This window comes from Chinchilla lanigera, unplaced genomic scaffold (assembly GCF_000276665.1).
Source record: "Chinchilla lanigera isolate Chin_1 unplaced genomic scaffold, ChiLan1.0 scaffold00022, whole genome shotgun sequence".
NCBI lineage: Eukaryota > Metazoa > Chordata > Mammalia > Rodentia > Chinchillidae > Chinchilla > Chinchilla lanigera.
In genome coordinates, this window is record NW_004955423.1 from 8235887 (window position 1) to 8258964 (window position 23078).

The 23078-nt window shown below is 34.5% G+C and overlaps 1 protein-coding gene across 3 annotated transcripts in view; it reads left to right on the forward strand.

Moving 5' to 3' along the window:
• The window catches only part of Col24a1 (collagen, type XXIV, alpha 1), a 301836-nt gene that overhangs the window by 245018 nt on the left and 33740 nt on the right, over positions 1–23078 (forward strand). For all 3 annotated transcript variants that reach the window (XM_005385132.2, XM_013514569.1, XM_013514570.1), the window contains 4 exons: positions 15534–15641; positions 19692–19799; positions 19888–19941; positions 20256–20318. In XM_005385132.2, the coding sequence (XP_005385189.1) occupies positions 15534–15641; positions 19692–19799; positions 19888–19941; positions 20256–20318 (333 nt within the window). The remainder of the gene's footprint in view (positions 1–15533; positions 15642–19691; positions 19800–19887; positions 19942–20255; positions 20319–23078) is intronic.

Here is a 23078-nt window from a genome sequence, read left to right on the forward strand (position 1 = left end):
TGAAATGCATAAAGAAAATGTGGTATAAACATACAATCGAATATTATTCAGATTTACAGTTTCCACACATGCTGCAAAAGGGATAAACATGGAAGGCATTATGCTAAGCAGAAATAAGCCAGACGCAAAGGCCCAATATTATATGATACCATTTACATGAGGCACCTAGGACAAGTGCATTATCCTAGACAAGAAAGTACAATAATGGGGTTCAGGAAAGGAAGGGTTATTGATTAATAGGCATAGAGTTTCATTTTGGGAAGATAAACAGTTCTGGAGATGAAAAATGATGATGAGTGTTCAACAATATGCCTCTAAACTGAAAAATGGTGATTAATGTAAACTACACCACTGAACTATATACTTTAAAATGGTTAAGATGGTAAATTTTACATTGCATATATGCTAGCACAATTTTTAAAAAACAGGTTACATAATAAATGATTGTTTCAACACAACAAAATATGGAATAAATGGAAGCACTGGAAGCAGCCAGTACACTCATCAATGGACAATTGGATTAAAAAAATGGTATTTATGTATAATGGAATGCTACTCAGCTATAAAAAATGACATATTTGAGACGTTTGTATGAAAATGGACACACCTGGAACATATAATGTTGAGTGAAGTAAGCCAGATGCACAGTATTGAATACTGAATCGTATCTTTCATTTGAATGTACGAACAGAGAAAATGATAAAGGATGGATAGAAAGGGACAAGGGGACAGATCTCTCTCAATAGGGAAGTGGTCCAAGGGCACAAGGGTGGGGGTGAGCTGGGGAATGGAAAATGAGAGGAATAAAGGTGTGCCATGACAAGAACCTAATAAGCTCAGTGAATGTAGACACTATATGCCACAACATGAGCTAAGACAAATAATTTCAACAAGCTTGAAAAAGGGGACAGGGGAACCCAAGGAGGAGGGAGGGGGAAAAGAATAGGAAAGGAAAAGGGACTGTAAAAAAATCAACCTGTAATAGGTACATGTAGCCACTCCTCAAGATGACTGTAAACTGCATGAACTATAAACATGTACTAATAAAATTTAAAAATTTTTAAAAGATTGATTAGCTAATCATAGACTTTCATTTCTCCATACCTATTTAGAATTCACTTTGTTGAATTTCTCTAAGAGTAAATTTTGAAAAACTTGAATTGTCATTGGGTCTTCCTTGAAATTATACATTCACTTGGAGAAATTCACATCTTGCTATGTAGTTTCTGATATAAGATTATGAAATAGCTATTTATTCTTGTCACCTGCTATGGTCCTATGATAAAATACTTCATAACAGTACTGATAAGAATTCATAGTAAAATGCTGGGTATGCACAGAGACTATTTTAAGTATTCTAATATATTAACTCATTTATCTTTACAACTGTATGAGATATTTACAGTTATGGTTCTTATTCTATAGGTAAGGGAACACACACTGACAGATTAATTTCCAGTCCCATAGCTACAAAGAAGTCTAACTCCATATTCTTTGCTCTTTTCAATCTGTAGTATTCCTCCTCAATAAAAACCTTACACATTCTTATTTTTGTTCTTTTTTGAATTATTTTTGTTAAAACATGTGTTTTGATTTGGATAGTCTAATAATTTGCTATTGTGATTGTGTTCGGCTTTTAGGTGGGCAATATCATCTTCAAATGCTGGCAGATTTATCTTTTCTTTATGTTCATTTTTTTCCATATACGTTGTAAGAGATTTTCAGTACTATATTTAAAAATACTAAAAATTAATAGAAATCTCCTAGATTCAAAGGAGAATGCATCTAAAATTGCCCCATTAGCATATTTCCCATGTTATTTATATATTTCCCTTGTTTTACACTGTTAGGGCCTGGAGTTGGAACTTTGGGTTGTTGTGGTTGTCATTGTTTGCTTTATTTTCTTCCCCTTTCTGATTTCCATCAGATGACTCAATTTTCTTCCGATAATTTAAAAGTTACCAATTTTTTGTTGTTCCCATAGTAATTACATTAAACTTTAGAATAAAATGTGTACTTAGTTACAACTTTTGATTTGTTTAACATATCACTAACTATATCTTCCTTATAACAAAACAAGTACCAGTGTGTACTCTTAGCACAAACTCCCCTTTTAATAAACCTCTCCTCTCCATCACTTTTTCATATTATCTGTAATTTTCACTGTTAATTTTTATATGTTTACTTCCTACTTTTCTTCTTTCCATATCTAGCATTTTTTGAGAATAGTAAATTTAATTAAGCTAGTGTTTGATCACTTTTTTTAGCTTTTATTAGTACATCTTTGTAGTACATAATGATTATATTCACTGTAGGTAATTGGTAAATGTGCATAGCACATTTCAATTCTTTTTCCCCCCTCCTTCCAGGTCCCTTTAATTTTTCCAGCTCATATTCATTTATTTGTAAGACCTTATAAAGTTAATTATCATATATACAGTCTGAAAACCAGATTAAAAAGCCAAAGAGCTATAAAACACGTAAAAACAATTGTACTAAGTCAAGGTCCACTTTTAGATACATTGTCCATGCTGGATTGCAATACCTTTTTTCTTTCTCTTTTTTCCTATTATCTGCCTTTTATTTCATTCTTTATAGATTTGAGTTTTTCATATAAGAGAAACCATGTAATATTTAAGTTTGTGTGTCTGAGTTATTTCACTTAACATTATAGTCTCAAGGTGCATCTATTTTCCTACAAATGACTGAAGTTTATCCTCCTTTATAGCAGAGTAGAATGTTCTGAATTTGTTTCTACTGAGTGCCTCCTCCAAAAAGTATTATCAGTATAGGTGTTTGTAGGAAGATCTTCTAAAGCCATACATATCTACAGATCTCTTTATCATCCTTTGCATGTATAAGACACAGTCAACATTACACTGAAGATTCAAGACAACTCAAGAAGGTAGCTGCTAAGATAATAACAAGAAGTAAAAGACATTCAAATCATTTTGGAAGAAATAAAACTGTCTATTTTTACATAATATAATTATATATGTAGGCAATCCAGAATAATACCTCATAGCTGAACAGCATCTGGTGTTGTCATCAGTAAGCAGTTAGCTATCAAATCATAAGTCATTGTCTACCACTTTTTAATATTTTCACAGAATAACTTTAAAAAATTTTATATGCATACTTTGTATCTTAGGATGTCATGTTGAACCATATTTTGTAACCGTAAAAAAAAACTAACATTCCCTTGAGGAATCCCCTTTGTAACCTCGAGGTTTGTACATGCTATTGGTATTTACAAATACAAAAATATTTTTTATAAATGTCTCTGTTCTCTATGGAATATTTCATATGAAATTAGAATTATAATGCTTTACAAAGAATTTGTCCAAGGAAATATTATTTCGGCTAACTGATGTTTAGAGAAAGTAATTTCTAACAGAATGGTTTCTTAAACTTACTACAGTAATAGAAAAACTACTTAAGATAAAATAATATTGTCTCTAGATACAGCAAGTTTTCTAGAATATTGTAAACAGAGAATAAGGATCTCTTTCTATTCGTCTTTTTTTAATGGCACCATGGTGTTTCTTGGCTTACCTTTAAAGACTGTTGGATTTATCCACTGAGAAAAATATTTATTCTGGGATTTGTAGCATTATGCAACTGCCTGATTTTCCTAAACAATGTTCTTTCTTTTTTCTTTTTTGATGTGGCCAAGGAATTAAAGAATTCTTGGCATATTCAGTCTTCTATTTCAAATGGTTTTTCAAGGTCATGTGACTGTCACTGATGAACAGTATTGGGGAGGCTCAAATTGCCTTTGTGAATTTCCTTCTGTGAAAATGAGTGTTCTGAGGCCAGTCAACTTCGCACATCTGTAGTAAATGAGTCTACCATACTGTTTTCATTGAGTTGGGCTTCTGTACAAACACAGTACCTTAATCATTTAGGGAAAAAGAAAAACAACTTTTCCTTGCAAAAATCATAAATCCATTTGTCACCAAAACTAAGACTTACCAGCCTTTTTAATTTTTTTTATTGCTACAAATAATAAAACTGTTGTTAGAAAGGAAGAAATGAAACAAAACTAACAATTTAGAACAAGTCAAGGCCTTTTAATATTGACTTTGCAGTTTGTTAGGTGACTACAGGCTTAAGTGTTGTCTAATGTGAGATTCTCATCTTAAAGGAGCATTGAAAATCCTGAATTTTCCATATCTGGGTTGTTCCCAGTACTGCATAAGGAGGAAAAATACACTTCATCAGCCCACTCGAATTGAAGCATGGAACAGCAGGACCACCATGGAAGCCTCTGTTAGGAAAACTAGCTGTCTTGGCATACATCTGGGTTGTGTGTTCTCTAATCTGCGAAACAGTTACACTCGGGCAAAGTTCTGTTTCCGAAAATATGTGTTTCTCTCTCCATAGTATTTTGGAGAAATATACCTGCACTTACCAAATCTCCATTTAGCAAATCCTGTCAACTCTTTCATTCTTAAGAGATTGATTATCCAATTATGGCTCATTCTGCTTACTACTTTCTCCCTCTTTCTGCTTGCTGCTTGTTTTGGCCCATTTTCTGCTCATTAGGACCTCTTCCAGAGCAGATAAAACCAGTCTATTTGGTTGCTTATTAGCAACAAATTGAAAGACTGACAAAAGGATATACCTTTACTAGCTCAATCTTCAATAGCTCCCTCTATCAGATAAAGTCAGTCTTCTTTGTAGAGTGGTGTTGCTTCATAATCTATATTTTCAGCCTCATGTGTTACCTTGCTCTTCACATGTGCTATGCATTTCAGTCGTAAGAACAATGAACAGTTATTAAATGCCTACTTCCATATGTGTCAGGCATTATTCCAGGTGAAGATGGTGTAATTTTTAACCCTCACAAAACCCCCATGAAGTAGATAAAATTATCTCCAGTTCATCGAAAAGGAAGCTGAGACTCAGAAAGACAATAATTTGCCCAAGGTCACTCAGACAACACATGATGGAGCCAGGGTTGAAAACCAGGCTATCTACAGAGCCCATGTTTATAAACAATGTGCTATATTAAGTATGCTTAATTACTTAGACATTCCTTCCAAATATTGTTTTTCCCCTAATTCATTATATCCATATATGTAACTTATTCCCTTTGCTTAGCTCTTACATCCTTCCCTCTATCTTTAGGATACAAATTTCTTAATCTTTCAATATTTAATCAAAACTAGACCTCCTTCATGAATTCTTTTGAATCAAAGTTAAGCATATCCGCCCTGAACTTCTAGGTACTCAAGGCACTTTCCCCACCAGAGCACTGATAATGTAGATGCTAATCCTTTGTCTTCATATCTACCTTTTCTGAGACTGTTATGGTTAGATAAAAAAATATGCCCCAAAGACCTTTTTTTCTCATAGGTGGAAGTTTTGGAAATATAACTGACTTAATGTGAGGAGGTAGGATCTGGTTAGGAGAGGCAGGTCACTGGGGTCATAACCTGGGAGAGTGTACCTCCCTTCTTGGCCCTTCACTTTTCTCTCTGCTTCATGGCAGCCATGATGTGAGCAGATTCACTCCTGTGTGCTTCTCTGTCATATCATTCTGCCTTGGAATCAGCCAACCACGGACTGTCGCCAGGAGCCAAAAAAAATTGTGGGTGTCAGTATTGTGTCTAAGCCACTAGATAGCAACTAAGACAAATTTTGATAGCAGAGAGGTGGAGTCATTGCTGTGACTTACTGATTATGTGTTTCAGAAACCTTTGTTCCCTTTGGTTTATAGGTTGAAAAGATTTGGAGATGCTGGCTAAGGAAGCCCTAAAATACTGTAAGCTGAGCTTTATGGGAGATTCTAGTCAGAGCTCAGAAGAGCAGAGTTCTGATTAAAATGCAAATGGTAAAGATGAAGTTCAGGACATTTCAGTTAGGAACAAGGACTCCACAGGTGTTTGGATTCAAGACCATATGTATTGGTCTGTGGTGGAAAATTTCTCATTTTTTTCATGTCCTGAGACTTTCCAAAAAATAGAGATTAAGGGAAGCAGACTAATCTGTCAGAGGAAATTTCAAGGCAGCTCAATGTTGAGACTGTGGAATGGGTACTACCACCAGCTTTTAGCTATATCTACCAGGAAAAGCAGGTCCAAAAAGTAGAGCTAAGTAATTTTAAAATTTTTGCTGGTGGCCAAGAAAATGAAGAAAAGGAGCTCTTATAATGTAAGAGGCCTGTAAAATCATGCCTCTAAAATTATTGGTCCCAGACAACTTGGTTGCTGAAAGGATTATCATTAAAAAGAAGCCAAGTACTTTGAATTAAACAAATCTTGCTGATTCCCAGGATGCCTTCACCCTCCACAGGTTCAGTAGTCCAAAAGTGAAAGACTGCTTTGAGAAAAGAGCCCCTGGGTACCCTGCCCAAGAACAGCCACCTAGGGAGTAGATTCTCTGATTCTTTTCAGTGATCTGCTGTCCATGCACTCAGAGGTTTCTATAGTCATGTTCAGAGGTGGGGGATGCTAACTATTGCTGGAGCTGGCCTCAGACCTTAGAATCATTCATATAGTTCTAGATCGGTAGGTATGCAGAATGCAAGAGTTGTGAGATTAGAGAGGATTCCACCTAGATTTCAGAAGGAAGCCTGGGAGTCCACACAATGTGTTGTTGAGAGTGCAGTGTGTGAAGCTGTGAGAGTAAAACTAAAAATGCAATGAAGACCCCAGAGAGTTGGAGAATCCAGGGCATTTAACATCTGAGTAAAGCTCCTGGCAGAGAGGACAGCTGCTACAACAGAGGAGACATGAGAACTGCAGCAGGCAGTGCTGTAGGAGTGGGGCCATCTGAGCATTTTGGAGTTCACATCTTTGCCCCGAGTGTTGGACGTAGAGCTATAGGATTTAATGTTTGCCCTGCTGGCTTTTAATCTTGCTTTAATCCCATTGGTTTTTACCCCTCCATTCCTTGGAATGTTTGCCCTGTTTCATTGTATGCTGAAAGAGTTTAATTTTCTTTTCAACTTCTCCAGGGTTTCAGAGCTAAGAGTTTGCCTGGAGTCTCAAAGGAGACTTGGCTTGGCCTTTTCAGCAATACTGAAACTGTTAAAACTTTGAGGACTCTTTTAGAGACAAAGTAAATGCATTTTGCATAAAGAGATATGCACGAATCTTTTGGAGGCCAGGGTCAGACTGTTGTGGTTTGAATTGAGAATGCCCCTCAAAGCCTCATGCACTCATACGCAGGATTTTTGGAAGAGGATTCAACCATGAGGGCCCTATAGTTGACATATGGTTAGGAGATGAGGCCAATCAAAAGAGGCAGGTCACTGAGGGCATGAGCTGAAACGGTATGTCTCCCTCCCTGGCTCTTCCCCTTTCTGTCTGCTTCCTGACCACTGTGATATAAGCAACTTTCCTTCATTATACCTCTCTGATAGTCTACTCTGGAGTTGGCTGACCGTGGACTGAAAACATGAACCAAAATAAATCTCTCCTCCTTTAAATTGTGCATGTTGAGTATTGTGTCCCTGTGCTTAGAAAGTGACTAAGATACCCCAATTCCATCATTCCTGTACTTTCCTTTAAAATTATTCTTTTTATCCAAGAAATACAAACATCAAATATCTAAATCAGGGGCTGGGGATTTAGCTTAGCGGCAAAGCGCCTGCCTGGCAAGCGCAAGGTCGTGAGTTCGGTTCCTGGTACCGGAGAAAAACCAAGAAAAAGAAAAAATAATAATAATAATAATAATCTAAATCAAAACCCGACTTTGGAGACCTGTTTAAAATTTAAATGTACCAGCTATTTAACACCATAAGCATCATCTATTAAATGAGTACAATAATACCTAATTCACTACTTTTATAAGAATCAAATGAAATAGTGTATATAAAGTACTGAATACATTGCATCTGCTTATTTAGTGTCATCTTTCCACAGTTATAAACATAAATGGTTAGCCTGACATTAGTTCAGTAAACAAATATTCATTTCACTGATGAGCCAACAATTAGAACATATAATAATGAACCGTATAGGCAAAAAACTGCCCTTGTGGAATGGAACATACATGGAGCAGCAAAAATTTGTTGGCATTTGACATTTAAAAATTACAGTTTAATATGGATCAATCTAATGATTGAATAATGGACAACAAATAAGTAAATATAACAGCTAATTTCAAAATCCTGTTATGAAAGAAACAGTTACCAGATACAATAGGAAAGTGAGGTAATATATGGAGTAGACCAGGAAGCTTCCCTTGAGCTGAAGACTGAAGGTCAACCTGAGCTAGCGAGGAGAACTTGCTGTGTGAGAAGAACCAGAATGAAAACTCCAGCAGTTAGGAAGAATTGGCATGTTTACAGGATTACTGGTGAATTGAATAAGATAGCGTCAGTATGGTCTTTGTTATTTTTAAATGAAAAGATGAACATTTTTTTCTTTATATGGATATGAGCCCATAATGTCTAAGAGCCAAAATATAGATTAAAAAGTCCTCCTCCAGTAACTTGTGATTGTGTATTGAGATCTGGATAAAAGGAAATTTCACAGAGTACTCTTTTTCTGTCAATAGTCTAATGGCATTTGCCCTGTACATTTTTCAGAGTTCACAAGCCATTAGTGATTCCAATGGAAAGATATAAATAATTTCTGTGAGTTCAAACAGTGTCAGATTGCCTATATTCATTATGAAGGAGAGGTTAGTTTTGTTTACTATTAGGAATGGACATATGTCAAACAGACCTATTTTTACCACCTCAAGATTTGCTTCAACCCTGCTCTCAATTCCCTAAGCTTTTATATTTTAGAGATTCAAAACTAAAATTACTTCCTAACTTCAGCATAAGGCTCATTCATCAATGTTATTTCTAGCAGTTGGCTGCCTTACTTATGACTGGCACTGTAGGAAAATGTTATGAATGATACATTATTTATGTATAAGTTAACCTTGCATGTAATCACCTAATAATTACTACCCCACATATTTTTAAACAGCCAATTCTTTCCTGGGAGGGATATATTTAGTACACTAAACAAAATGAAAAATTTCTGCTGAAACAGAAGTGGTTTTAGTTGCTAGAGTAAGGAAGCAAAAAATTACATTTATAATTTATGGGGTTTTTTGGCTTAAGAAAAAATACACTACTTATACAGTCATACTGAATAAAGAAACTTTAGTATATCATTTATTATTTATATTTCATAATGTAAATTAATTTTAGTTATCATCTTCTCACATAGTTAATAACTGTAAGACCATAATGTTGCATGTACAGAAGGTACTTGGCAGGAGGGACAGCAAAGGGAAAAGAAGTGTTTTCAAAAAAAATTAAGGTAGTACTTTAAGAAAAATACAACTCCTTCACAGCACAATATCATTTTTAAAACATCATTCTACTGTTGAAAAAAATCAATGAAATTGACAATATAAATATGTTTGATTTCACTCAGGATAATTTTTAGGTTCAGTATTCCTTAGCTAATACTATCTAAAAGGTAGATTTTTATCATTGCCTAGATTTAATAAATTTTATGTATTTATTTCTTAATATGTGTATTTCAATACTAATGAGAATAAGACAGCTAAACCCAGGAGCAGGAGGCCTAGTAGAATAACATTTTTTCTGGTGTCTTTCACTATTCCATACACACCAGGCATCATCATTTCAACATCTCTCTCTGTGTCTTTCTTCTTAATATATACGGATAGCCCCATTTTCCTTCCCATATTTTTCAGTACCTGAAGGGGAAGTGAAAGTGCAAAGCAAAGCCCTCTTTTATCCTGTCATTAAGTGAAATAAACCAGTATAACCATAATTCCAATGCACAAGAGGCATTGGATAAAAAGTAACTTGGAGTGGTTGATCCTTTTATTGCCCTTATTTCAAGTACAGTCCCTGTTTCCTTAGTCTCAAGGCTTGGGCAGTCCTAAGTTTCAGTCTGACCAAAACTGACATTTTGTTGCAGTGCTCAAAACTGATTTCTGTAGGGAGACTGGCTTCTGTTTGAGAATAATAGAACTCTCTGACCATGAACCATCAGGTACTTTTACTCTTGTCATTACATTAATTATTAAGACTCAGGTAAACTATTCATTGATTAAAGCATCTCTGGCAAAAATTTGTAATTACTATGGTTGTGTGTACTTTTAGATTTGTCCCAGAATGATTTTCCCTTTGCTGAATAGATTCAGACAAATCATTTAGAAGACACTGGAAAGAATGCCTAGGGATTAGCATCTGTTTCTCTTGAAAGCAAAATTAATTATCCATCTGTGTATTCATAATAAAAAATGTTTGTTCTTTACTTGTATGAAACATTGTTTGGAACTTTGTACAGAACACTCTGCTACTATCCTTAAATTTCTGTCTAAAATACCAACATGAATAGTAAGTGATTTGGAAAATATTCATTGGGCTGGATTGAATAGCTGATAGCACTTCAAATAAAATTAAGTTTCTAGTTAACTCTACATAGGATTTCTAGTCAAACCTAATTATTCCATATTATTCTCATCTGAACATATCTATTGATTTCAGGACTGTTCAGTATGTCTGAATGAACATTGTCCATATCTAACCCAAAAATATATTTTTTTCTGTTGGGAAATATGTTCTTAAAAATTGCCTAGAATTATAGTTAATGTGAGGTGAATTGGTATATTTTAGAATTATGAAAATGTGAGGTATTTTTAAATCACCTAGGATAAGGTACCTTATTCATATAGTGCAACTCCCCATGACATTGGCTACCTTTACAATACCTCTAGAGGGAAGAGGTTCACCAAGAAACTCCCACACTTTTTTCTTTCAATCTTACACTGATCTACATTTGTAACTTAATTTTCACCAGTTTAACTATAGAGTTAATTTTCAGCTATACTTGTTTCTGACATGCCCTTTCTTCACCTGTTATATATAATCTTTTAAAAATCTGTATTTTTATAAGTCATTGGTCTGCTTAGGTATTTTTGGTTTTCATTGTTTTCTCTTTTAATTAGGGAGATTCTGTTCATCACAATTTTGTTTTAAAATATGGCTTTAGGTAAAGTCATATTCCCACCAGAAACCTGGTCATTGCTGTAACACCAGTCTTCTTCCACCTTTTTTGAAAGTCTGTATCCTAAAGTCTCAAATGACTATGGAAGGATTTTATTTCCTTTGTATTCATGAGCTCTAAAGTGGCACCGTCACATGACCCTAGGTTTCTCATGGTTCATATGGAAAGTTCATTACCAGATAATTTATTCCAGATGTATGGAAGAAAAACGCTTACAGAACAAATTAAATCAATGTAAAACACGTAGTAAGGAGCAATGGGAAAGAAATAGGAAAGATTAATACACTTAGGATAAGGAGTACCAATACAGAAAAACAATAACACCTGGATCCTAAATCCACTGTTATGGTTTGTGTCTGGGTGTCCCCCCAAAGACATTCACTCATGGGGCAGACTTTTAGAGTTTAGGATTGATTCATGGGTGAGCGCTACACCCACCCTGGGGCTGATAGTTTGCATATGTAAGGGAGAGAAAGGCTGCTTGCTGCCGCTCCTCCCTTTTTTCTCTTCTCGCCTTTGCTAGCCGTGAACTGTTGCCCTCTGCCATGTGCCACTCTGCCTTGGAGCCAGCCGAGTATGGACTGAAACCTCCACAGACTGTGAGCTAAATAAACCTTTCCTTCCTTAATTCTGGGCTTTGGGTATTTTGCCTCAGCAACAAGAGAAAAGTAACCAAGACATCCACAATGTGAATCTTTTCCCTCTATCCTGGTTTACCTCTTCTTCTTCTTCCTCTATTCTTCTTTTTTGGACATCTTGTTCTTCCTCCCGCCATTTTGTTCCTCCTTCCTCCTTCTTAGCACCTGCTCCTTCTTTCCCTTGCTCCCCTCTGTACCAACTATGCCTTTATGATAATTCAGCTACAATATTGATTAAAAAATGTTGAAACATAAAAAATGATCAATATAGATTGGGACAAAAAATCTCAAAAATCAAACTAAATAATATGAACCTATATCCTATAGGTACATTCCCATAAGAACCTGGCATTGTGCCAACCAATGGATATAAAATACATGTTTACCCATTGTTTTAGTGGGTTTTATGATCATGAAGAAAAGTATAATGTAAAAAGATAATCTTTTAAATATACTGAATTTTTACCAGAAGAAAAATCATAAGAAGATATGAGATATGTGGTAACATAATTGTTTGTTGAAAAAATACTTTAGCATTAAATTTAAAATGGGCTTTACTTTTTAAATACCATTCTCTCAACCCAGCCTTCCACAGGAATGATTCTGATCTATCTTGACCTAAGTCTTTCCTCCTACCACATTCATAAATTTAAGGACATGATGTAGTTTTGTTTGTTTGTTTGTTTTTGGTACAAAGAATTGAACTCATGATCTAACACTTGCCAGGCAAGCACTGTGCCAGTGAGATAAATCCCCAGCCCAGACATGATTCAGCTTTATGGCTACTTTCTCACTAATTCCTTTTCTAATCACCAACAGAGGCAACTTCCATTCCTTAGAACCTCTCTAGTATTTACTTTATATCTCCCTTCTCATCTGGCAATTTCTTTACATTTTTGTCTTCATTATAATTATTTATATGCAGTATTATCTGTCACTTATTTTTCAGTTTCTAAAAACAAGAACCATATTTGTATTTGTGTTCATCAGAGGGCTTCCCATGGTATCATCCTTAGAATATGTGCTAGCTAATCTTTGTTTGAAGGCACGGGAAGAACTATTGCATAGGGGCTGGGGATTTAGCTCAGCGGCAAAAGCACCTGCCTGGCAAGTGCAAGGTCGTGAGTTTGGTTCCCGGTACCGGAGAAAACCCAAAAAAAAAAAAAACTATTGCATAACCCAGTTTTGTATCCCAGGTATCAGTTTAGAAACTAGCAATCATCTCCTATTACAGAGGTTAGCAAATTCTTTCTGTACATATACATAAATATTTTAGGTTTTATCAGGCAAGAAACAAAAATCAATTTTAATCAGTGTTACTTAGGAACTAATGCAAGAGAGGAACTCTACTGATCAATCGGTTAGCGCATAGTACTTACATAATACAAGAGAGAAATTTTCATAAAAATTTTACTTATGACATTCAAAATGTAAAACAGCAACTTTTATAATGTCTACTAATAAGAAGAATGGCAATTTTTACAGGAGATATTTAAATTATTATAGTTCCCTCCTCTCAAAAGCTTTCTGCTCATCTGTTAATGCTAAAATGTAATGAGATTTGAATATTTTACATATTTCACCTTTGAAAATTCTTTTCACACAGATAGGCACTGCCAAATACTACAGTTCATCAGCATATGATTTTAATTGAGCATATTCATTGCTTGGAAGGAATTTATAAAATTATATTAGACTGTTCCCTTGATGTTTGTCTTTTAACATATCATTACATTATAGCTTAATCATTTCCAGTTGAAGATTTTGTGGATACTCCCTAAATGAAGAGTCAGATGGATTTTGAAATAGAGAAATCTCTTGCATCTAGGATTAAAATATGCTTCTAAAACTGAAACCAGAAAAATCTACCCATTTTAAATCTGCATGAGAATGAAAATTCCACTTATTTTAACTTTTGACAGCACAGTAAGTTGCTGCTTAACATTACGTGTGATTTATTATAAAAAATGACTTTACCAAAGTGTATATTTCACGTATAAACACTTTTGCTTTGTAATTTTGGATCTAATTTATTAATAAGCATTATGAAAACTATAGCAAAACCTTTTCCAAAGCTGTTCATTGTTCACTTGTATTGAAAACAGTTTTTCTCATTCCAGAAAACAATCTCAAAAAAAACTTTAACCCTGCTAACCATCAAACTGGCTTATAACAGGACAAGTCTGACTATTCTGTTTCTATTTCTGTCAAAAATTTCACGCAACTAATGAATTTAAATCTGTAGAAGTTCACAGAGTTCACTGTTAACACATGGGTTTAGTAACACATGCTAAATTCAAGTGTTTTCCTCAGAGTACTGGAATAATCACAGCTTTAAACAGCTTACCTATTCACAAGTAGGTAAGTTTATAACATTACTCTTTTTCTAAGCCACAGCTGCCAATTTTATTGCCACTTAGCAGATTCTACTTCAGGTTAAGCGAACTTAGTGTTTCCTTAACTCTGAAAATCTCTCACTTGCAGCTACCCCACAGGTTATCCACAGAGGTTAATTTTTCCATCACCTCAAACTCAGCTTTGACTCTTCAGATGAACAACTGAGAACTATACTGTCTTCTATTGACTAATCAAGAATCAAAGAAAATCGCTCAAAATAATTTGCCTTGTTTTTTAACTGACTATTGATGCTGTGCCAGTGTATTCAACATTGCAAGCAACTATTCTTACCAAAAGGCTAAGAGTCTTAAACAAGTTTATTTCCTACGTGTTTTAATTAAGTCTCCATAAACATAGGACTTTCGGAGTGAAAAAAGAAACTTCCTTTCACTGCAGCCTCGTGTCCAATTTTTGTGAAGGAATGCTGCAGTCATAAGATATCTCATTTTAAATGTTCAAATTTTCATGTCAAGTGGGAATATTGTGTTGGGTGCTTGGTCTAACAATGCTGGTGTGCACTAAATGTGTTTTAAGAACAGCTGTAGTATCACTGCAGAGTGAATACAGGGCTTTGTCATTTGATAAAGTGATCCACATTCCATTGTGCCTTAAAAATAACATTCAAAGTCCATTTTCCTCTTTTTGACATAGTAGGTGTGTGCTCATAATAAAACAAAAGGTCACAGAAAACAGTATTTTTCCACTTGAAACACTGTCAAGTTATAACTGCCTCATTACAATTTCATATGTACCAAGCAGCAGTGCAAAGCAATGATGGTGGCATGCACTCTCTGCTATGACGGTTCAGGCCTGTTATTATAGTTGAAAAGCAAACAAAGACAGTAAATACAGAAAGGATGGAGACTGTTTAAATAAAACTTTATTTCTATTTACTGAAGTTTTAATTTTGCATATTTTTCACATTTCTTTAAGTATTGTTGTTTTGATTTTTCTCATTTAAAAAGGTAAAAAACTAACTTTAAGTTATGAGCTATGCAAAACGGATGAATGGATTTGCCTTGGAAACAATAGTTTACCAGCCTTGAGTTAGGATTTGGCTTGAAGGGTATACTATCTGCTTGCTTAACTTTTTTCCCCAAAATATTTTTAGTTAATCTTACAGAATCATGTGTGGTTATGGAATAAAATATTCTTTATTAAAGGAGACATTAGAGTTGTCAAGTACACCGAAGTATACTGAAAAAATAATAAAGCAAAACCTACTTTTCACACAGACTGTATAACTCAAAAGGTACTGGCAGACTTCACACTGCCTCAGTGTTTCATTTTTAAAACCCAAGATCACTATATTAACTGTAATTAGAGATCTCAAGAGAGTGATGGGTGTTCCCAAAACATTTTTTGTTTTGTTCATTTGGGAAACTCCTGGACAGTATGTCAACAGCAGTCTTTCAGAACACAACATTTCTTAAATTTATAGAGCCTTTAGATTAATGTTCTAGAAACTTCCCAGTTTTTATTACTTATCTGTGTTATTTAGGGCATCAGAGGCAGCCCAGGAAGAACAGGATTGGCTGGATCTCCAGGTCCTCGAGGAGCAAAGGGCTCATCAGGCCTTCCAGGAAGCCCTGGAGCTCTAGGCCCGAAGGTACTGTTAAAGTTTTCTTCTGGTTGAGCAGTGCTGGCCAACCTTACTGGCCCTGTGTATGCTGACTAGACAACAGGATTATAAGATTAATAACTTTTAGTAAAATTTGTCTAATGCCAAAATACATTAGGGAAAAAGATAAGCATAGAACCTGTATATATCCATTTCCTATGATGGTCCTAGTTCATATAATTTGGTATAACCCATAACTCATTAACAGAGAGATAACTCTTCTTTTAAAAATGCTTCAGTGGGGGTATAGCTCAGTGGTAGAGCATTTGCCCACTATGCACAAGGCCCTAGGTTTGGTCTCTTGCATTACAAATGAGCATACATATGCATCACCACCACCACCAACCCACACGCACACGCTAGCTATCTTTCACAAATTTGGGCTAGTCTTCCTCTTCTGCATCAGAGCAATTGTCTTTACTATGCTTCCAGTTCCTCTAGGTCTAAACCTAATCAATCAATTAATAAATCTTATATTAGTATAGATTATTTCTCACAGTCAAAGTGACAAAGTTTTGCACTAGACAAAACATCTTAAAAATGCAGGATTTAGAGATACGTGTCTAAAGCTATTTCTTAAATACCTAGGATTAAGACATTGGTACCCTTACATTATTACCTCTTAACTTGATTTTCATTACTCTACTTGTAAAGACTTTTGAAATTTCCAGCCCAGTCATGTGAACTAAAAAAATGACCCAGTTGCTTACTATTTACATTTTAGCCTTTTAATAATGTTTACTACATGAATTTCCTTTTTCACTAAAACCCAAAATAAATAAGAAATATTCCTCTCTCATATATGTCAGTAAAAAGTTCTATATTTATAAATCCCTAACATTATAGGCTTGCCTCAAGAAAATGAGGATAATTTGCTGATTTTAAACATTGAAAAATCAATACCTAACTCTATGTTTCATACAAGAGGCACACCTATTCCTTAAAGAAACTTGTAGGCTAAAAAAATCAAAGGATGGAAAATGATATTCCACACAAGTGCATAAAAGCAAGTAAGAGTAGCTACACTATTCTTAGACAAAGTGAACTTTCAGAAAAGCTGATCAGATGAGACAAAAGTCACTACATACTGGTAAAGGGAACAACTCAATAGGAAAAGATAATAATTATAAATATACAGTGGTACCTCAATTTATGAACTTAATTTGTTCCACAAGTTTGGAAAAGATGGCCACGTTTGTGTTTGTGTGGGAAAGATGGTCATATTTGTCACCCAAGGTAGGGTTTACAAACAAAAACAAAATTCTTACAAACACTTCCATTTGTGAATAAAATCATTCACGAACAAAAAGCATTTGTGAACCAAAGTACCACTGTATGTTCACCAAATACTGACACATCCAACTTCATAAAACAAATACTACTAGGCATGGGCTGGGGATTTAGCTCAGCAGCACAGTGCCTGCCTGGCAAGCGCAAGGTGCGAGTTTGATTCCCAGTACCAGAAGAAAAAGAAAATACTACTGGACATAAAAGATCAAATAAACATCAGCACAATCATAGTGGGGGACTTTAATACCCCACTATTACAAACACACAGGTCAACTAGAAAAAAATCAACAAAGAAATATAAGAGTTGAGCTACATCTTCAAACAAATGAATTTAATAAAGATATCGCAGAATGTTACACCCAACAACAGAATACACATTTCTCTCAGCACACATAGAACTTTACCCAAAATAGACCACCTACTGGCCAGAAGGTATGCTTAGATAAATACAAGAGCATCAAAATAATCTCAGACATATTATCAGATCCTATCTTCAGATCATAGTGGACTGAAACTCAAAATCAGTGGATAAAGAAAGCACAGAATTTATGCAAACATATGAAGATTAAATAATACACTCGAATAGTAAAAGAGTAAAAGAAGAAATAGAGGAAAAATTACAATTTTCTTAGATTTAAACAATAGCAACAACACAACATACCAGAACCTATGAGACACAATGATAGGAGTCCTAAAAAGGATATTTATAGCTGTGAATGCCCACATTAGAAAAACAGAGGGCTGGGGATTTAGCTCAGCAGCACAGCGCCTGCCTGGCATGCGCAAGGTCATGAGTTTGATTCCTGGTGCCAGAAAAAAAAAGAAAAGAAAAACAGAGCAATCCCAAATATTTAACCTAATGATATCCCTCAAAATCCTGGAAAAATAAGAACAATCCAAATTCACAACAGGTATAAGAAAAGAAATTATAAAGGTAAGAGCAGAAATTAATTAAATTGAGACAAAAACAACAAAAACAAAAAAACGCTACAAAGAATCAATGAATCAAATGCTTAGCTCTTAGAAAGGATAAGCAGAATAGACAAACCCCTAGTCAAACTTACCCAAAGAAGAAAAAACCCATATCAATTCAACTTTAGAAATGAGAGAGGTGAAATCACAATGTTTGCTGCTGAAATGCAGAGGATTATAAGTACTTTGAAGACCCATATTCCAAACACTTGGAGACTGTAGAAGAAATTGATATATTTCTAGGCACATTTGAATTTCAAAATTGATCAAAGAAGATATAAAACCCTGAAGAGTCTGATACAGTAATGATTATGAGGCAGTAAGAAAAAAACCTCCCAACTAAGGCAAGCCCGTTACCCAATGGATTCACTACTAAATTTTACAAGAACTTCGGGAAAGAATTAATGCCAACACTACTCAAACTCTTCTATGAAATCAAAAGAGAAAGAATACTGCCAGACTCTTTCCTTGAAGCTAGCATTTCCCTGATATCAAAACCAGACAAGGATTTAACAAAAAAAGAAAACTAAAGACCAATTTCCTTATCTGTCATTCTTGGGAGTGATACAACCAGAAGTCATTTTGGGAAAGAGTTTATAGGTTAAGAATGAGATACTTGGAATCAGAAGTCACAGAACAACTATACTTCAGGGTCTCTGGGGTCACCCTACCACAGTGACTGGGTAACATACAAAATTAGAAGCACTGAATCTCCTAGAAGAAAAAAAAAAGTAGTAAAACCTTTGAAGATACAAGCTTAGGCAAAGACCTCTTGAACAGACCCCCAACTGCACAAGAAATAATACTGAAAGTCAACAAATGGGATTACTTTAAATTAAAAGGCTTCTGCATAGCAAAGGAAACAACCAACAGGATGAAAGGACAACCTACAGAATGGGAAAAAATTTTACCAGCTTATCTTCAGACAGAGGACTAATATCCAGAATATATAAAGAACTCAAAAATATAGACCACCTAAAGTGAAAGACCCAATCAAAAAATGGACAATTTAAATGAATAGACACATCACAGAAGAAATACAAATGTCCAATAAATATATGAAAAATATTCAGCATATTTGGCAAATCAAAACAATACTAAAATTCCACTTTACTCCAGTGAGAATAGCCATTATCCAGGACTCAGAAAATAATAAATGCTGATGAAGTTGTGGGGAAAAGGAAAACCCTTGTGTTGTTGGTGGGAATGTAAACTAGTACAACTACTTTTGAAATTAGTATGCAGTTTTCTCAAAAAACTAAAAATAGAAATTCCATTTGATCCAGCTATGCCTCTCCTGGGTATCTTCCTGAAATAGGTAGTCAAATGCTACAGCAATACATGCATACCCAACTCACAATAACTAAATAGCAGACTATATGCACATTAATGAGTGAATGGGTAAAGAAAATTGGTATAAATACATGATGGAGTACTACTCAGCCGTTAAGAAGGATAAATTTGAGTCATTTGTAAAAAAATGGGTGGGTCTCAAAATCATAATGCTAAATGAAAGAACTCAATTACACAAAGGTCTAATATTGTACAGTTTCTCTGAGAAACTCAAAATAAAAACAAAATTTAAAGAGCAAATAAAGTTCATGTTAAGAAACAGGGAGGTGGACTCTGTGGAGCTAGTCAGGGGATCTGATATATATATTTCAAACCTCCAAGGCAAATGTAATTACTATGTATTGTCAAATGTACTAATAAAGAAATGTTAAGCAAATATAAGTTCTGAGGTCAAGATCACTTTTCTTTTTCCTATGTTCATAGGGTGAACAAGGACTACCTGGTCAACCTGGAATTCAAGGTAAAAGAGGTCTCCAAGGAGCACGAGGTGATCAAGGACCACACGGAGACCCCGGCCTGAAAGGACACCCTGTATGTTCCAACTCAGAAATTCACCAAGCTATTTACAGAACAGGCCACCAGGGCACAGCAATGATCCTCTTGTTTATTTACATTGCAGGGAGAACATGGTGATCAAGGTTTGACAGGTTTCCAAGGATTTCCAGGCCCCAAAGTATGTTTATATATATTTTTGCTAGTCATGTAGCTATCTAGAAAAAAAGATGTTGAAATACTAATATGTGGTCTCTGATTTGAACTTTTATTTTTTATCTGTAAAATGTCAACTGATACAGAGTCATATATTTAATTTTTGAAAAAAATCTTAATTTTAAAACACAGATAATTATACATTTTTCTAGCAATTTTATTGTGTGATTTGCTTTGTTTCTATTAGAAGAGCAATTTTTAAAGAATTGATTTTTGACAGATTGGTATGAGGATATTTTGTTTTGACTTTTGACTTTATGTTTCTTACTCTATGTCTAGGGTCCTGAGGGGGAAGCTGGCTTTGTTGGAATATCAGGTCCTAAAGGTCCTATTGGGCAGAGAGTAAGTGTAAAGTCATTCTGTCTACCCTGAAATTGTGCTTCTTTGCTTATTGTAGGACTAACAAACTCTAAAATCAGTATACTCAAAATTGATAACTTAATAAAATTACTTTTGAAATTGAAACTCATCAGAGCAGAGTTTAACTTCTGCAGTTCATAAATTAGCTTGAGGAAGATACCCTATTGACCACCCATACTTCCCGGTTCTCATTTTTTAAAAAAAAATAGAATTACTGTGAAGGCTGGACAATCCATTAACTTACATGAGGAACAAAAACATACAGCAGTTTCATTTTGTAAATATTAACATAATCAGAGATCATTCCTGTGTACCACCTGAGGAAGTTTACTATGACTACAATTTGAAAAATATTCTCTAATAGCTATGTTTTCCCAGTTCAGGGCCCGTTATCCCAAGAGAGTGATGAGAGTTGCTTAAAGAGTTTCAATACTCAGAGTCTAAAGAACTCAGCAGTTTAGTACCTGTATTTGCATGCTGTAGGAATATAAATAAGCTATCAACAGGTACTGGTTTGGTTTGGTTTGGTTTGGTTTGCTTTGCTTTGCTTTGCTTTGCTTTGCTTTACTTTGCTTTGATTTGGTTTGATTTGGTTTGCTTTTAGTTTTAGTTTTAGTTTTAATCACAGATTCCTAATTGATGATGTAATCTATAAAACTGAATTTTTTTAAAAGAATGATTTGGCTGTGGTAGTAGCATCTCTATGGCTAGCAACAGCTGCCAAAGTGAGTGTGGAGAGAACTGAAAGAAGACAGGATGGAGTTTAGATGCAGGAGAAAGTAGTCTTGAAGAGCTTTATAGCTGAAACCCATTGTCTTGCACAAAATATTATAAGGAGTTATATTTTTAAAATGCTACACTCTTTCCCCACCTTTTACAATAAATTCTTCTCAGTAATACAAAAGGCAGTCATGTTTGTTCACAGACCACTCTTAGCATTGCTTCAGGTATAAATGTTATTTTCATGATTTTTTTTTTTGGTCTTTTTGAGACAGGGTCTCACTATGCAGTTCAGGCTGGCCTTGAGCTCACTTTGTAGCCCAAGCTGGTCTCAAACTTGCAATGATCCTTCTGCATCAGCCTCCTGAGTACTGGAATTACAGGCGTGCACCACCAAGCCCAGCTATTTTCATGATTTCTGAGGAACCAAAGAAATTAAGTGCTTTTATAGACAGTCCAATTCTTGATTATCTGAAGGTAGTTTATATATGAATAGTCTACTCTGTAATAAATATTGCTCTATACTCTTATTTATATTAAACTCCTCCAGTAATTAGATCCATTCATTCTAGTTTAGGTTCTCAGTTAACTCCATCTTTTCTTAATCTTGTCAAAGTAAAAGTGACTACTTGCCTAGCATAGTCCTAAGCAGGGTCTCATGAAATGCTAATTTTCTGAGGGCCACAGTCTGAGTCTATGTTGCTTTGAAGGTCTAGAAATTATCAACTCACTAATGGTAAAGTTCAGATAAGTAGCTCACAATTACTAAATTATAAACACAGATATTTGTTTATTAAGTCATAGGAGACAAGTAAAAAGTCTCAGTATGCAAATATTTAGTAAACCACTATCATATACCAGGTACTAATGTTCAATTTGTGTTCCTTATTTCATTGAATTCTCATAAAAATCTTGTGAAAGATATTATCAGTCTCATTTTGCAGATGTGGAACCTAAGTCTCAGAAAGATAATTTGTTCAACACCATATTTGGCTAGTAAAGTTGAAAAATCAGAATTTGAATGTATATCTGATTGATTAAACCATGTTATAGGGTTGCTTGCTAATTACATAATTGGTATATAGAATGGATACTAAGCGAGCTAATGCCTGGTTCCTGCCCCAAAATCAATAAATATTCAATTAAATAAAGTTAATTGAACTAAAAGTCTTATTTCTCCACCATTTCAAAGATGCAACTGGCTGATACCAACAATTAAATTCATAGTGCCACATTTTCTGAATACATTTAGATAAATTTAGACGTTGTTTACCCTTTTGATCTACTCTTTTCTAGAGGTCAGGTATACTTCTTTATTCTTTTAATAAATCATTATTTCAGAGAGTCACATTAACTTATTTTATTAGATTAAATCTTCTTGATTTTTTTAGTGATAGCCAGTCAAAAGTGACATTTGACTAGGTTAAGAAAACAACTCTCTTGACTTGACTGTGGATCTTTGAAATTCAGGTATCATGTGTACAAATTATTACTTACAGTCAATTTTTGTGTTTAAAAATGATTCCTTTAGATTTAGACTATCAGGTAATTTCTGTCATTCTAGACCAAGTTAGTATTAAAGATATCAGCGGATGGACCACAAGACATTATATTTCAAGTAATCTATTCCTAAAGCATCTGTACAGAAATGTATGGGAAAATGTATTCATCATTCTAAGATTTTAGAGAAAAGGTTTCATTTGTTATATAATAACAATGATTCATTAGATTTATCACCCTATAAACACTGTAATTCTGATTTATATTTGTTAGAAATTTTACACATATATAAAATGTGTATATAAGAATTTATAAATGTATATCTATATATGTCTTGAAAAAAAACTACAGCAATATACACAGTTGCTTCACATAATGTGAATCAAGATAACTAGTTTATGCTAATACTTTAGGATTTTATATAAAACTGTAATTATTTGGATGTGACTTTACCATTGCAAGAAAATTCTCTAGGGTTTTTCTGGATTATTCTCCGAATGAGGCTGACTATCTTTCTTTAAC